The 13,820-nt window shown below is 47.0% G+C and overlaps 1 protein-coding gene across 6 annotated transcripts in view; it reads left to right on the forward strand.

The window, feature by feature from the left end:
* RNLS (renalase, FAD dependent amine oxidase) overlaps positions 1-13,820 on the forward strand; it is a 188,990-nt gene that overhangs the window by 86,812 nt on the left and 88,358 nt on the right. For all 6 annotated transcript variants that reach the window (XM_075612898.1, XM_075612897.1, XM_075612894.1 and 3 more), the window contains one exon: positions 3,759-3,932. In XM_075612898.1, the coding sequence (XP_075469013.1) occupies positions 3,759-3,932 (174 nt within the window). The remainder of the gene's footprint in view (positions 1-3,758; positions 3,933-13,820) is intronic.

Consider the following 13,820-nt stretch of genomic DNA (forward strand, 5'->3'; position numbering starts at 1 on the left):
TGTGTGTGTGTGTGTGTGTGTGTGTGTGTGTGTGTGTGTGTGTGTGTGTGTGCAACTAGTTTTTATCTGCATGTTTATTTCGGGCTTGGTTCAGTTTATTAAGGAAAAAGAGCCAAGGGTCGAGAGGGAGAATGATGAATCCAAATCCTCACTCTATTCCACGGCTGAGACGAGATCAGGGACCGCCACATGTGTAGAAGGGATGCTTCTTCACCACAGTAGAAATAGCCTTTTATTGAAAAATACCAGATTTTAGAAACGAATCCAACTGCTTTTATTTCTAACAGGCACCCCGTGGCGTTCTGCTATTACCTTTCTAACTTCTCTGCATCCACTTATCTCCTGACAAACGCTATTTTAACAAACCTTTTCTAAATGAATTCTAGTACATGCCAAGGACGTCCTGGCTAAGACAACCTTCTGTAATGCCCAGTTCCACTTCTAACGTTCGTCCCCACCACATATTATACATAAACCTATCAAATCCCGGTTAGCAGGCTGCTTTAAAAAAAAAAAAACTCACAAATATCGTAGTTCGAGCAGAAACGGCGGTTGACGTGGCTTTTAAAAAAAATAAAAATTGTGATACTTTGCTTGCGTTCAACAGTTATTCTGTCTTTTACAGAGAATAACAGTTTTTTTGTGAAAAAAAAAATGAAAAGCAAGACTAGGAACAAGTCATGAATATGGTTTAAGTTAAATTGAAATGGTCCTTACGCAATATTTCATGGTGGTCACAGAGGAATTATGCATATCATGTAGTTGAGTCGCTACTAATAACTACACGATCTGCAGATTATAAAAAATTACATTTTTAGAGCAGAATGTATAAAATACCTACCCAAAGTGTTTCCATGATCCCGTGTCCTCTGGTTTTCGTATGTTCTAATAAACCAATATTTTCATAATTATCCTCTTTTGTGTCTGTTTTCTTTTGCTTTTTGTTCCTGTTGCTGTGCGATGATTTGTTTGTATACTTACCTGAGCCTACCAGAGATGTGCCAACCTTTCCTACATTCTTCTTGTAATCCATTGCATTTGTATACTGTGCAAACTACTTCATCCGGGCTTTGCAACTAATACCACTGATTATTTACTGAGGGTGTAAGCCCACTGGTTGTTCTCCGCATTCTGCTAAATCTCTGTTGACCACCCCATTCTCACCTGCACCCTACACTTAATTGGCTGTGTTTATTGTGCTTGTACATGGGAACCTACAGTATGTATTAAGCCAAACAAACCCTAAAATCTAATTTGACATTGCACTTGTGTGAACCTATGTCCAACCTGAATCTGCGCAATGTGGGCCATCTGCATCAAAAATGTATTCTTTATTTTTGTGCGCAGATGAACTGTCCTAAAAACGGTTTCTGCCCCCCCCCCAAAGGAATGTGCGATAAATACTCTGCAAAGTTGAACTTGGCAAAATCCCTTAAGTCTGTTTTCTTATTGATAGGGCAGAATTAAGTTGCTATGTATCAACCCAAAAAGTTATTTGCGCCACCCATTTTTGCAAGTATTGCATATTTCTGTCGCAGCACAGATATGTCATTTATATAGGCTAACAAAAATGTAATCTTTTCACAGTATGGCTATTATACATAGTATTACACTAATCATTTATACTTTTAATACTAGTTATAATACATTTTGTTTAAATACACTATATATATATATATATTTTATACTCTATAACATTCTGTTTTTATTTAAAATGTATCAAAGGTATTCAGCATGATTCAATGCGTTAAACTGCATTTAAAGCAAGTTATGTGTCATATGTAAGTAGTCACATATATCCGCCACCGCTGTACATGCGGTGGTCGTTTTTATGAAGGTTTGTACTACTTTTTTTTTTTTTTTTATAACTTGAAATTTTTATTGGTGTAAAGTACAGGAACAGATTATACCGCAGCAGTAACATATGTAAATAACGTGAAGTATAAATCCAGATTAATTTATATAATAATAAAAGAATAAAAGTACATTGCGTTATGAATGATAACAAGACAACACAAGACTGGACAAGTCTAACCGAGACATCACCCGGCCCGCGGTAGATCAGCTGCTGTCGTATTCATAGCTTGCGTATAGCATGCTGCCGGGTGAGGAGGGGTGGGAGTGACAAGGGGGGGAGAGGGTATTAGGGGGGGGAAGGGGGGAGAGGGTATTAGGGTGGGAAGGGGGGAGAGGGTATTAGGGTGGGAAGGGGGAGAGGGTATTAGGGTGGGAAGGGGGGAGAGGGTATTAGGGTGGGAAGGGGGGAGAGGGTATTAGGGTGGGAAGGGGGGGAGAGGGTATTAGGGTGGGAAGGGGGGGAGACGGTATTAGGGTGGGATGGGGGAGAGGGTATTAGGGTGGAATGGGCGGGCCTGTCTCTCGGTGCGGAAGGGAATCTCAGAGAGTTGCTGTTTTGGTTAGGGTTTCTAGACCTCGTCCTGATTGGGTATGTTTCAGATTCCTTTCTGCCTGGGACATTTCTTGTCCTATTGTTCATGTTAACAGTGAACTTTGTGTAAAGATGATGTTTGACCGGCCAAAGGAGAATGCATCGAGAGCTATCAATGCCATATTGTGGCACGCTCCACCCCGGGGATGTCTGATTGGGCCAGCCAGGGTATCCAGATCTTTAGATAATTGTTGCCAGTGTCATTAACCAAGCTTGATAATTTCTCCATCTGGCAGACGTGCCAAATACTGTTCCGAATCTTGGGGATGGAGGGATCTCATTAAGTTTCCATACTGCTGCGATCTCGCATCGGGTCGCTAGGGCAAGGTGCCCGATTAGTTTATTGTTTGCTCTTGAGAGCCCTTCCAGTGGTCTGTTCAGTAAGAACAACCACGGGTCAAGGGGGATCGGGAGGCCCAAGATCCTCTGTGCCCAATTTCGGACTTCTTCCCAAAGCGGGGCGACCCGAGGGCAAGACCACAGCATATGCAACAAGTCAGCCGACTCTCCGCACTGTCGAGGGCATAGCGGGGAGAGCCCCGGCACATACCTTGATAATTTTAGTGGGGTGTGGTACCATCTCATTAGGACCTTATATGCATTCTCCTTTAGCGTGGTGCAGATTGAACTTTTGGCTGCGGCTAAGGTTTGTACTACTTTTAAGCAATAAAATGATGACACACAATACAAATTGAAATATGATCTTGGTGCATAGGTCCCATCACCACCACTGCTCCTGTTCATTTAACCCAGGAGTGCCCAACTCCAATACTCAAGGGCCACCAACAGGTCAGGTTTTATTGTTTTTTCCGGCTTCAGTAAAAGGTGGCTCAGTCAATGACAATGACTGGGCCACTGATAGAGCCACCTTTTACTGAAGCAGGGAACTCCTTAAAACCGGACCTGTTGGTGGCCCTTGAGTACAGGAGGTGGCCGCCTCTGATCTAAACCGCGTATCTAAACTCTCTAAACCAGTGGTGGGCAACATGACATGCTGTACTGAAAATGCCACGTGTGCGGCCATGGAAGTTCTCTTTTTTTTTGGGTGGGAAAAGTCAATTTCGGCAATGTTTTCTGAAAATTAAATAAAACATTAATATCACGACCAATCCGATGTGCATATTTGTTGTGACCCAGTTTACCTCCCCCCCCCCCCCAAAAAAAGTTTGCAGTTCTCTCAGCAAATTTCACAGCAAACTCTAATTTGTGTGCACTTTGCACACCTCTCTAATTGTAACACTATATTTTATTTGTGCAGATTATAATCAGACTGGAAGAAAACATAATGACCTTACATTTTGTTTTGCAGTAATTAAGCCGAGCCAAAGACAGCAACTGGAAACCATAAGCTACTCGTCTCGCTATGCCCTGGGACTCTTTTATGAAGCTGGCACAGAGGTTGATGTCCCCTGGGCATCAAAGTACATCACCAATAGTCCCTGCATACGCTTCATCTCCATTGATGATAAGAAACGAAATCTAGGTCAGTGCTTCCACTGTTTCGTTTAAACACAGTGACCATAAATGGTCGGGATCATGAGAGATGCTGCTCTGAAGAGGACCTGTATTTATCGGCAAGCCTCGGGATAAATACAGTGTCGCACTGGGCCAATGACATTAAGGAATCGTCAGTCATTCCTATAGATAATTTACCGTCAAGATGCAGTTCTATTTGGGGGTGCTTAAAGACAATTATATGACCCAAATTATTGAGGAAACAACCAGGAGAGGGGCAGTACTGGATTTGGTAATATCAAACAATGTAGAAGTAATAACAAATATTCAAGTCGTGGAACATTTGGGTAACAGTGATCATAACATGGTCTCATTTGAAATAAATGATCAAAAAACAGATTACTTGGGTTCAACAAAGACCTTAAACTTTAGAAAGGCAGATTTTAATAAACTGAGGTCTAATCTACAAGTAATACATTGGGATGATGTTTTTGCAGGAAAAAATGTAGAAGATAAATGGGCAGTCTTTAAAACATTGTTAGAAAAGCACACGTATCAGTGTAAACCCTTGGGTAATAGGTATAAAAGAAATAAGTCAAAACCAATGTGGCTAAATAAACAGGTAGGGGAGGAAATGGACAAGAAGAGGAAGGCGTTTAGATTCTTTAAGTCAGAAGGGACGGAGACATCGTATCAGAATTATAAGGAACTAGCTGATATACCCGGCGTTGCCCGGGATGTAATGTTCTCGCTCCCCCTCCCTTCCTCTCCCTTCCACTCTCTTCCAACCTTCTTCACAGCTGTTCAGAGCTGCGCCCCCCTCCCCCCACTGTTCACAGCTCCGATTTCCCCCCCACCCCCATTCAATGCTTTGTTTCCCCCCCTCTCCCCGTTCACAGCTCCGTCCCCCCACCTCCCTGTTCACAGCTCCATGCTCCCCGTGTGTTTGGCAGCTGAGCTGACTGAGGGGGGAAGTGTGTGTGTCAGTCAGTGTGTGTGTCAGTCAGTGTGTGTGTCAGTCAGTCAGTGTGTGTGTCAGTCAGTGTGTGTCAGTCAGTCAGTGAGTGTGTGTCAGTCAGTGAGTGTGTGTCAGTCAGTCAGTGTGTGTCAGTCAATCAGTCAGTGTGTGTCAGTCAGTCAGTGTGTGTCAGTCAGTCAGTCAGTGTGTGTCAGTCAATCAGTAAGTGTGTGTCAGTCAATCAGTCAGTGTGTGTGTGTCAGTCAGTCAGTGAGTGTGTCAGTCAGTCAGTCAGTGTCAGTCAGTCAGTGTGTGTCAGTCAGTGTGTGTCAGTCAGTCAGTGTGTGTCAGTCAGTCAGTGTGTGTCAGTCAGTCAGTGTGTGTCAGTCAGTCAGTCAGTCAGTGTGTGTCAGTCAATCAGTCAGTGTGTGTCAGTCAGTCAGTCAGTGTGTGTCAGTCAGTCAGTGTGCGTGTCAGTCAGTCAGTGTGCGTGTCAGTCAGTCAGTCAGTGTGTGTCAGTCAGTCAGTGTGTGTCAGTCAGTGTGTGTCAGTCAGTGAGTGTGTGTCAGTCAGTCAGTCAGTGAGTGTGTCAGTCAGTCAGTGAGTGTGTCAGTCAGTCAGTGAGTGTGTCAGTCAGTCAGTGAGTGTGTCAGTCAGTCAGTCAGTCAGTCAGTGAGTGTGTGTCAGTCAGTCAGTGAGTGTGTCAGTCAGTGAGTGAGTGTCAGTCAGTCAGTGTGTATTTTATGTGTGGGCTTCCCCCCTCTCCTGACTCCTCCCCCTCTCTCCTGACTCTCTCTCCCCCCCGCTCTCCTGACTCCCTCTCCCCCCCCCCTATTTCCTGACTCCCCCCCTCTCTCCTGACTCCCTCCCCCCCTCTCTCCTGACTCCCTCTCCCCCACCCTCTTTCCTGACTCCCTCTCCCCCCCCTCTTTCCTGACTCCCTCTCCCCCCCTCTTTCCTGACTCCCTACCCCTCCCCCCTGCTGACTGGTGGTGGCACGCTAGTGTCGGCGGCGAGTAGACTGGTGAGGCGCTGCTGAGAGGGGGGGGGGTGGTGGTGGGGCAGAGGCGGTTGCAGTGGTGTTGTCCTTCCTCCGCCCAGGATTTGTGTCGGCAGCGGGTGGGGAGGAGGTGAGGCGCTGCTGAGAGAGGGTGGGGGTGGTGGGGCAGAGGCGGGTGTCGGCGGCGGTGGTTCCCCCCCTCCCTCCCCCGCGCGGAGCTGTGTCGGCGGCAGGTGGGGAGGTGAGGAGCTGCTGAGAGACGGTGTGGTGGGCAGAGGCGGCTGTCGGCGTTCCCTCCTCCCTCCCCCCCCCCCGCGCGGAGCTGTGTCGGCACTGCTGAGAGAGGGTGGGGGTGGTGGGGCAGAGGCGGCTGTCGGCGGAAGGGGTGTTGTCCTTCCCCCCCGCGAGGAGCTGTGTCGGCGGCGGGTGGGGAGCTGAGGCGCTGCTGACAGAGGGTGGTGGCTGTGGTGTGTGTGTGTTGGCGGGTGTGAGCGGAGGAGGCTGCTAACGGTGTGCGGTGATGATCATATGCGCTCGCGGTCACGGTGTGAGGAGGCTGTGAGTGTGCGTGTGTCTCTTCTCCCTGCCTGGCTCCTCCCTGCCTGGCCCGCAGGCCAATGAGCAGTCGAGCAGAAACACACACAAACATTATTTCAGTCTTATATATAGATGAAACAAAAATTGCAAAAGGGCAATCAAATTAGCAAAAATGGATAATGAAAAAAGGATTGCAATAGAAAGTAAGGTCAACTCTAAAATGTTCTTTAAGTACCTTAATAACAAAAAAATGAGAAATGAAAATATAGGACCCTTTCAGTGTGAGATGGGTAGGCAGATTATTGGAGATAAGGAAAAAGCAGAGGTATTAAACAAATTCTTTGCCTCCGTGTTTACCAGGGAAGAATCAAGTTCAATAGTAGTGCCACAGGAGGAAGCCACAACCTCCATATTAATGACAATTGGTTAACTGAGGAAGAAGTTCATAAGCGACTTGAAAAAATTAAAGTACTGTAAATAAGGCACCTGGCCCCGATGGCATACATCCAAGAGTTCTCAAGGAGTTAAGCTCAGTAATAGCCAAACCATTATATTTAATATTCAAGGACTCCATTTCCACAGGCTCAGTACCACAAGATTGGCGTAAAGCAGATGTGGTGCCTATATTTAAAAAGGGAGCTAGATCACACCCGGGGAATTACAGACCTGTAAGCCTGACTTCAATAGTGGGGAAACTACTTGAAGGTTTAATACGGGATAATATTCAGGAATTCCTAATGGGGAACATTATTATTAATAGTCAGCATGGATTTATGAAGGATAGATCATGCCAAACTAACCTTATTTGTTTCTTTGAGGAGGTAAGTTGGAATTTAGTCCAGGGTAATGCAGTTGATGTGGTCTACTTAGATTTTGCAAAGGCTTTTGATATGGTTTCACACAAGAGGTTTGTGTACAAAATAAAGAAAATTGGACTCCATAATAATATATGCACCTGGATTGAAAACTGGTTAAAGGACAGACAAAAAAGGGTTGTCATAAATGGAACTTTTTCAGGTTGGGCTAAAGTCGTGAGTGGAGTACCTCAGGGATCGGTACTGGGACCCCTGCTTTTTAACTTGTTTACTAATGACCTTGAGGTTGGCATTGAGAGAAAAGTCTCCATCTTTGCTGATGATACTAAATTGTGTAAGGTAATAGAATCGGAGCAGGATATCATTTCTCTTCAGAAGGACTTGGAGAGACTTGAAACGTGGGCAGGTAAATGGCAGATGAGGTTTAATACAGATAAATGTAAGGTTATGCATTTGGGATACAACAGACGACAGAGAAGCCCAATGCTACATCCAACATGACAGAAATACACAGTAAAATACTTATATATTCTCTTGAAAAAGGGTCATTTAATTTAACCCTTTGGCCAAAGCGTTGTAAGCTTGCAAGCCACGACAAGGCAGACACCCGTTCGCAATAGCACTCCATTTTGACACTTAAATACATACATATATTTTGTGGAGGCTCAGGGGTTCCCAAAAAGAGCTTGCTGGGGTTTTGTGTTCTGTTATGCATTTGGGATGCAAGAATAAAAAGGCGAATTACAAATTAAATGGGGATAAATTGGTGGAATCCTTGATGGAGAAGAATTTAGGAGTGCTTGTAGACAGCAGGCTTAGCAATAGTGCCCAAAGTCATGCAGTAGCTGCAAAGGCAAACAAGATCGTATCTTGCATCAAACGGGCAATGGATGGAAGGGAAGTAAACATAATTATGCCCCTTTACAAAGCATTAGTATGACCACACCTTGAATATGGAGTACAATTTTGGGCATCAATCCTAAGAAAAGACTTTATGGAACTAGAGAGAGTGCAGAGAAGAGCCACCAAATTAATAAAAGGGATGGACAATCTAACGTATGAGGAGAAGCTAGCTAAATTAGATTTATTTACATTAGAAAAGAGGCGTCTAAGAGGGGATATGATAACTATATACAAATATATTCGGGGACAATACAAGGAGCTTTCAAAAGAACTATTAATCCCACGGGCAGTACAAAGGACTCGGGGACAACAGTTAAGTTTGGAGGAAAGGAGATTTCACCAGCAACAAAGAAAAGGGTCCTTTACAGTAAGGGCAGTTAAAATGTGGAATTTATTACCCATGGAGAATATGATGGCAGATGCAATAGATTTGTTCAAAAAAAGGTTGGACATCTGTCACGGTAACTTTATGACAGGCTGTAATTTACACAAAAAATATATAATAGATAATATATATTTATAACTGGGTCTGAACTGGGACGAGACTTAGATATGATAAAATATAATTTATTCCTTGATAAAGGTGAACACACAAAATGTACAAATAACAGGCAAAATATAGACACTTACTTAAAATGGAAATGATGAAGCAGTCATATCTGGACTGGCAGTTCATACAGCACTCTTCATAGTCATCAAGACTCCAAAGACATGAAAGACCTCTGGCAGGAAGACAGTGCATAGCGTTTCTCTCAGCAATCAAGATGGTATAGAACAGACAAAGGATAAAGGGTTGACCACAGATTATATACCTTTTGTGGTCCTATCCTTAACCTTAAGTACAGGTGATTGGTTTTCAATTACCTCCAGCCACTCACTAACATGGGAACACATTTTGATCCCTGCCCCCCTGCTAGTTGGTACATGTGCAGTAGCACTCTGGGGGTCTCATTTCTGTAATCCCCCATTTGCATCAGGAATGCCAGCCAGTCTACCCCACGGAATATCTGGCAGGAAACCCTTTCATGTGAGGTGTGAAATGGAACACTTGAAGACTGCTCTGGTTTGAGTACTCTCCGCCCTCATACAAACAGTGGAGGTGACAAAATCCTTTGAAACATACTCAAGTCCTAGACATTGGGTCGCCTTTTTGGCCATATGCTACCCTGGTATGCAAAGGAATTTCCTCTGGGTTTTACCCATACCTTGAAATACAGTATGTTGGATAAAACATGAACATATTAAAATATCCGGTTCCTTTGGGTCCAGCAGGTCCAAACTCCCCAGTTCTCAATGCCGGAACTGGGACACCCTATGGTCCAATTTGCGACTTGCTACGACCTTGGGAACCGGAGATACACAAATACACTTAAAACCGTTTCACATTTTAATACACAAAACTCCGCTATAAATTAAATCACGGTTTTTCACTAAATCCCCATTGAAAACAACGGGTTCCGCCGCCATAGACTTTCAATGACAAACCGCCGCCATTGGCGGCTATGGGAATACCCGCCATAGACTTTCAACGGGGCGATGCCGCCGTTCAAGTCAATGGGAGTTTTCCGCCGTAGCCGGTCAATGGGTTTTGGCCGCCATTGGAGTCTATGGGAAAAGTCCCGAACCTTCAAGGGGGTCCATACTCTGTCGGGTTGGTCCAAGCGGGTCAAGGATGGTTCAGCAGCGATGCCGGAGCAGTGGCTACCGATACCCCAAACCCTGATCCGCTGGGCCCTCCGGAACCGGAGCTATGGATTACCAAATTTCAGCTTTTGACACTTAGCCGTTTTCCTGAGCTGTTTCTGCCGTCGCCATTGGAACCTATGGCGCGGCCCGCTCTTCTCGGTTCGACCCTTATCGGGGGTCCAGGATACGGGGACCCGGTTGTGATCGAGTGGGGGGAGGTCTAGGAACTAGGGACAGAAAGAATTTTATTTCTAGGTGCCCTAGAACTGTTTATTCCCACGGTTGTCGTTGAACTTGACTTGTAAGTGATCAAAGCTCTCCTATTGAAATTGTATCCGCTTTGCGGTTAAGCGGTTTGGACGGCAGCCAACTCGTTCTTGGAAAGCTCTCTCGAGGATTTCTTCATTGAAGTCAATGAGCCCATTGACTTTCAATGGGAAACCGCCGCTCTCCCTCTCGGACGCCATCTGCTGGTCTTCTCAGGAACAGGACTCAACAGCAAGATTCGCCATTGAAAGACATGGAGTTCCAATGGCGGCCTATGGGAGCCTGCAAAATGGTGCCTGAAAAGGCGGGAAAGTTACACAAAGGGCTATAATCACTATACAACTATTAACCCTTGTGCTCCCGGATGGATCCCAGTGTGTGTGTAATGCAGACACTGATTAACCAGATGTAACAATAAAACGGGGAACAGGGGAATACACATTTACATGTCATAACAGGAGTTAAATCACAGTTCTGGGTCTCAGCCCAGTTAACCCCTTGTCTCCCTGGTGGGGTCAGAGGGTGGCCAATTGGGGTGTAACCCCTTTAATCCCGGGCCAAATCCTCCCCACCGTCACACCTCCCCTGCTCAATGGGTGCCTGGTGCTCCAGTCGCCTCCCCCAGGCACTGGGGTACCACTGGCGCCCTTGAAGCACTCAATAAGTCCTGAGGGGTTGGCCTGGCAAAATTGTCCTCCGGCATTGTACTGGAGTACATTGTCCTGGCCACAGTGGATTGTAAAGTCCAGATCCTGTGGAGCAGGGCTCCACCTTGGCTGCCGGGCATTCTCCTTTGCCTTTCTCTGCCCCCCACCCATTACCTTGTGAACCAAGTCCATGGTGAAGGGGCCCCGTTGCAGACCAGGCTGCACACTGCCCAGAGACTGGCATGTTTCTGCACCTGCAGGAGACTAGCTATCCAGCACAGACCGTCGCTTTCCTGTCAACCAAGTCTGGGAAAGAGCTATGTCACTATCCTGTAGGGACCCTAACTGCTCTGGCCCTGTGCCCACCTGTAGCTGCTCTGCTATACTCCTGACTCTCCTCCCTGGCTGCCTATCTACCCACAGCCCCTCCTCTGGGAACCCAGGGGAATCTGTCAGAGGGGTCACTCCTGGCCAGTCAGAACAAGGGACCTTCTGCCTGCCTAGCCCATCCCTAGCTTCTGCCAGCTGCCTAACACCCCACTGACCTCCTATCTTCCCCTGCTCCACGGTGTATCCCTGCCTAGCCTCCCCTAGGCCCAGCACCTCAGCCTGCTGCTTACCTACCTGCAGCCCACCTGCACTCCTCTCTCCCATGGGCAATTCTAACCCAGACCCTGGAACTACCTGAGTGCACCTACCTCCCTGACCTTGTCTCCCCCTTACCAGGGAGGAGCTCAGGGGCATCTCCCCAGATGCAACCGCCTTAGCTCTTGGCTGGCAGGTATCCCTGGGGTGGCACAAGCCTGCCACTGCCCGGATACCCCCAGCCCATAGCTAGGCTGCAACAGGGGGTTGCTGATCTGAGACACCCCCTGAGGCTCTGCCAGAGCAATGGGGAACTCTAGCTGCCATACCTGCTGCTTTCCCTCCCCGGCTACCACTGGCCCTTCTTCTCCCACTGAGAACTGATGCTGGCTACCTACCTGCAGCCTCCCCTCACTCCGCGTCTCCCTAGCTAATCCTAACCTGGATCCTAGGGCTACCTGAGTGAGGCCATCTCCCTGACACTGTCTCCCCATTACCAGGGATGAGCTCAGGGTTGCTGGTGCAGATGCACCCACCTTAGCTCCTGGCTGGCAGGTAATCTGGGGGTGGTCTAATTTAGCCACAATCCCGGATACCTCCAGCCCAGAGCAAGGCTGCAACAGTGGGGGTCCTAGCGCTGTCCCTGAGGGGCTTCTTCGCCCGACCGTGCACGGTCAGGGCACTGGGCATTATTGTGGCCCATTTGTTGGCAGTGCCGCAGCGGCTGCTGGTGCTTCTCCGCCACCAGTGGATTAACCCCAGCAAGGGGCAACGGAGTCCAAAGCGGAGTTGCTTGAGCGCCGGGCTCCGGGAGGGGGTAAGTGGGTCGGGACAACGCCAGCCTCAGGAGCTCGTTCCGCTCCGCCTGGGACCACATCCCTCCCCACGCAGACAACAGTGAAAGCTCTTCCAGGGAAAATGGGCTGGCCGCCGCAGCGGCCGTTACCTCTCCGGCTGTAAAACTCTCGGGGTCTCCGCGATCACCCGCTCCCTCCACAAGTCTCTGCCGTCTCGGAACTGGGTCCATTCCCTGCTCTCCGGGCGGTTTGATGGTTACGGCGGCTGCAGCTGTGGATCTTTGCTCAGCTTGCCGGGTTTCATGCTCACCGATCGCTGTCTCTCTCTCAGCCTTGCTGGCTGCTGGTCCCCGCGCCGACTTGATGCACTCCTCCGGTCTCGGTGCCCGGCTCCAGTCAGACGGATGGCCGGCACTTTGGTTCTGGAGGCAATGCTTCTCACAAGTAGGGGAACAGTGAGGAGGTGCCATATCTTGTGTTATATGTTGTACACTGTGTGTTCAATATCTTTGGTCCCAGGAACTCGCAATTACCATCGAGTTCCCACTATATTACAGTATCCCACAGAACACTAGTAATACAGGTCAGGTTCAATCCCACCGCTGCCACCAGTTAATATACAAGCCTATCACGGTGACTTTATGGCAGGCTGTAATTTACACAAAAAATATATAATAGATAATATATATTTATAACTGGGTCTGAACTGGGACGAGACTTAGATATGATAAAATATAATTTATTCCTTGATAAAGGTGAACACACAAAATGTACAAATAACAGGCAAAATATAGACACTTACTTAAAATGGAAATGATGAAGCAGTCATATCTGGACTGGCAGTTCATACAGCACTCTTCATAGTCATCAAGACTCCAAAGACATTTAAAACCTCTGGCAGGAAGACAGTGCATATCGTTTCTCTCAGCAATCAAGATGGTATAGAACAGACAAAGGATAAAGGGTTGACCACAGATTATATACCTTTTGTGGTCCTATCCTTAACCTTAAGTACAGGTGATTGGTTTTCAATTACCTCCAGCCACTCACTAACATGGGAACACATTTTGATCCCTGCCCCCCTGCTACTTGGTACATGCGAAATAGCACTCTGGGGGTCTCATTTCTGTAATCCCCCATTTGCATCAGGAATGCCAGCCAGTCTACCCCACGGAATATCTGGCAGGAAACCCTTTCATGTGAGGTGGGAAATGGAACACTTGAAGACTGCTCTGGTTTGAGTACTCTCCGCCCTCATACAAACAGTGGAGGTGACAAAATCCTTTGAAACATACTCAAGTCCTAGACATTGGGTCGCCTTTCTGGCCATATGCTACCCTAGTATGCAAAGGAATTTCCTCTGGGTTTTACCCATACCTTGAAATACAGTATGTTGGATAAAACATGAACATATTAAAATATCCGGTTCCTTTGTGTCCAGCAGGTCCAAACTCCCCAGTTCTCAATGCCGGAACTGGGACACCATATGGTCCAATTTGCGACTTGCTATGACCTTGGGAACCGGAGATACACAAATACACTTAAAACCGTTTCACATTTTAATACACAAAACTCCGCTATAAATTAAATCACGGTTTTTCACTAAATCCCCATTGAAAACAACGGGTTCCGCTGCCATAGACTTTCAATGGCAAACCACCGCCATTGGCGGCTATGGGAATCCCCGCCATAGACTTTCAACGGGGCGATGCCGCCGTTCA

The sequence above is a fragment of the Ascaphus truei genome, chromosome 8 (genome assembly GCF_040206685.1).
Source record: "Ascaphus truei isolate aAscTru1 chromosome 8, aAscTru1.hap1, whole genome shotgun sequence".
Classification (NCBI taxonomy): domain Eukaryota; kingdom Metazoa; phylum Chordata; class Amphibia; order Anura; family Ascaphidae; genus Ascaphus; species Ascaphus truei.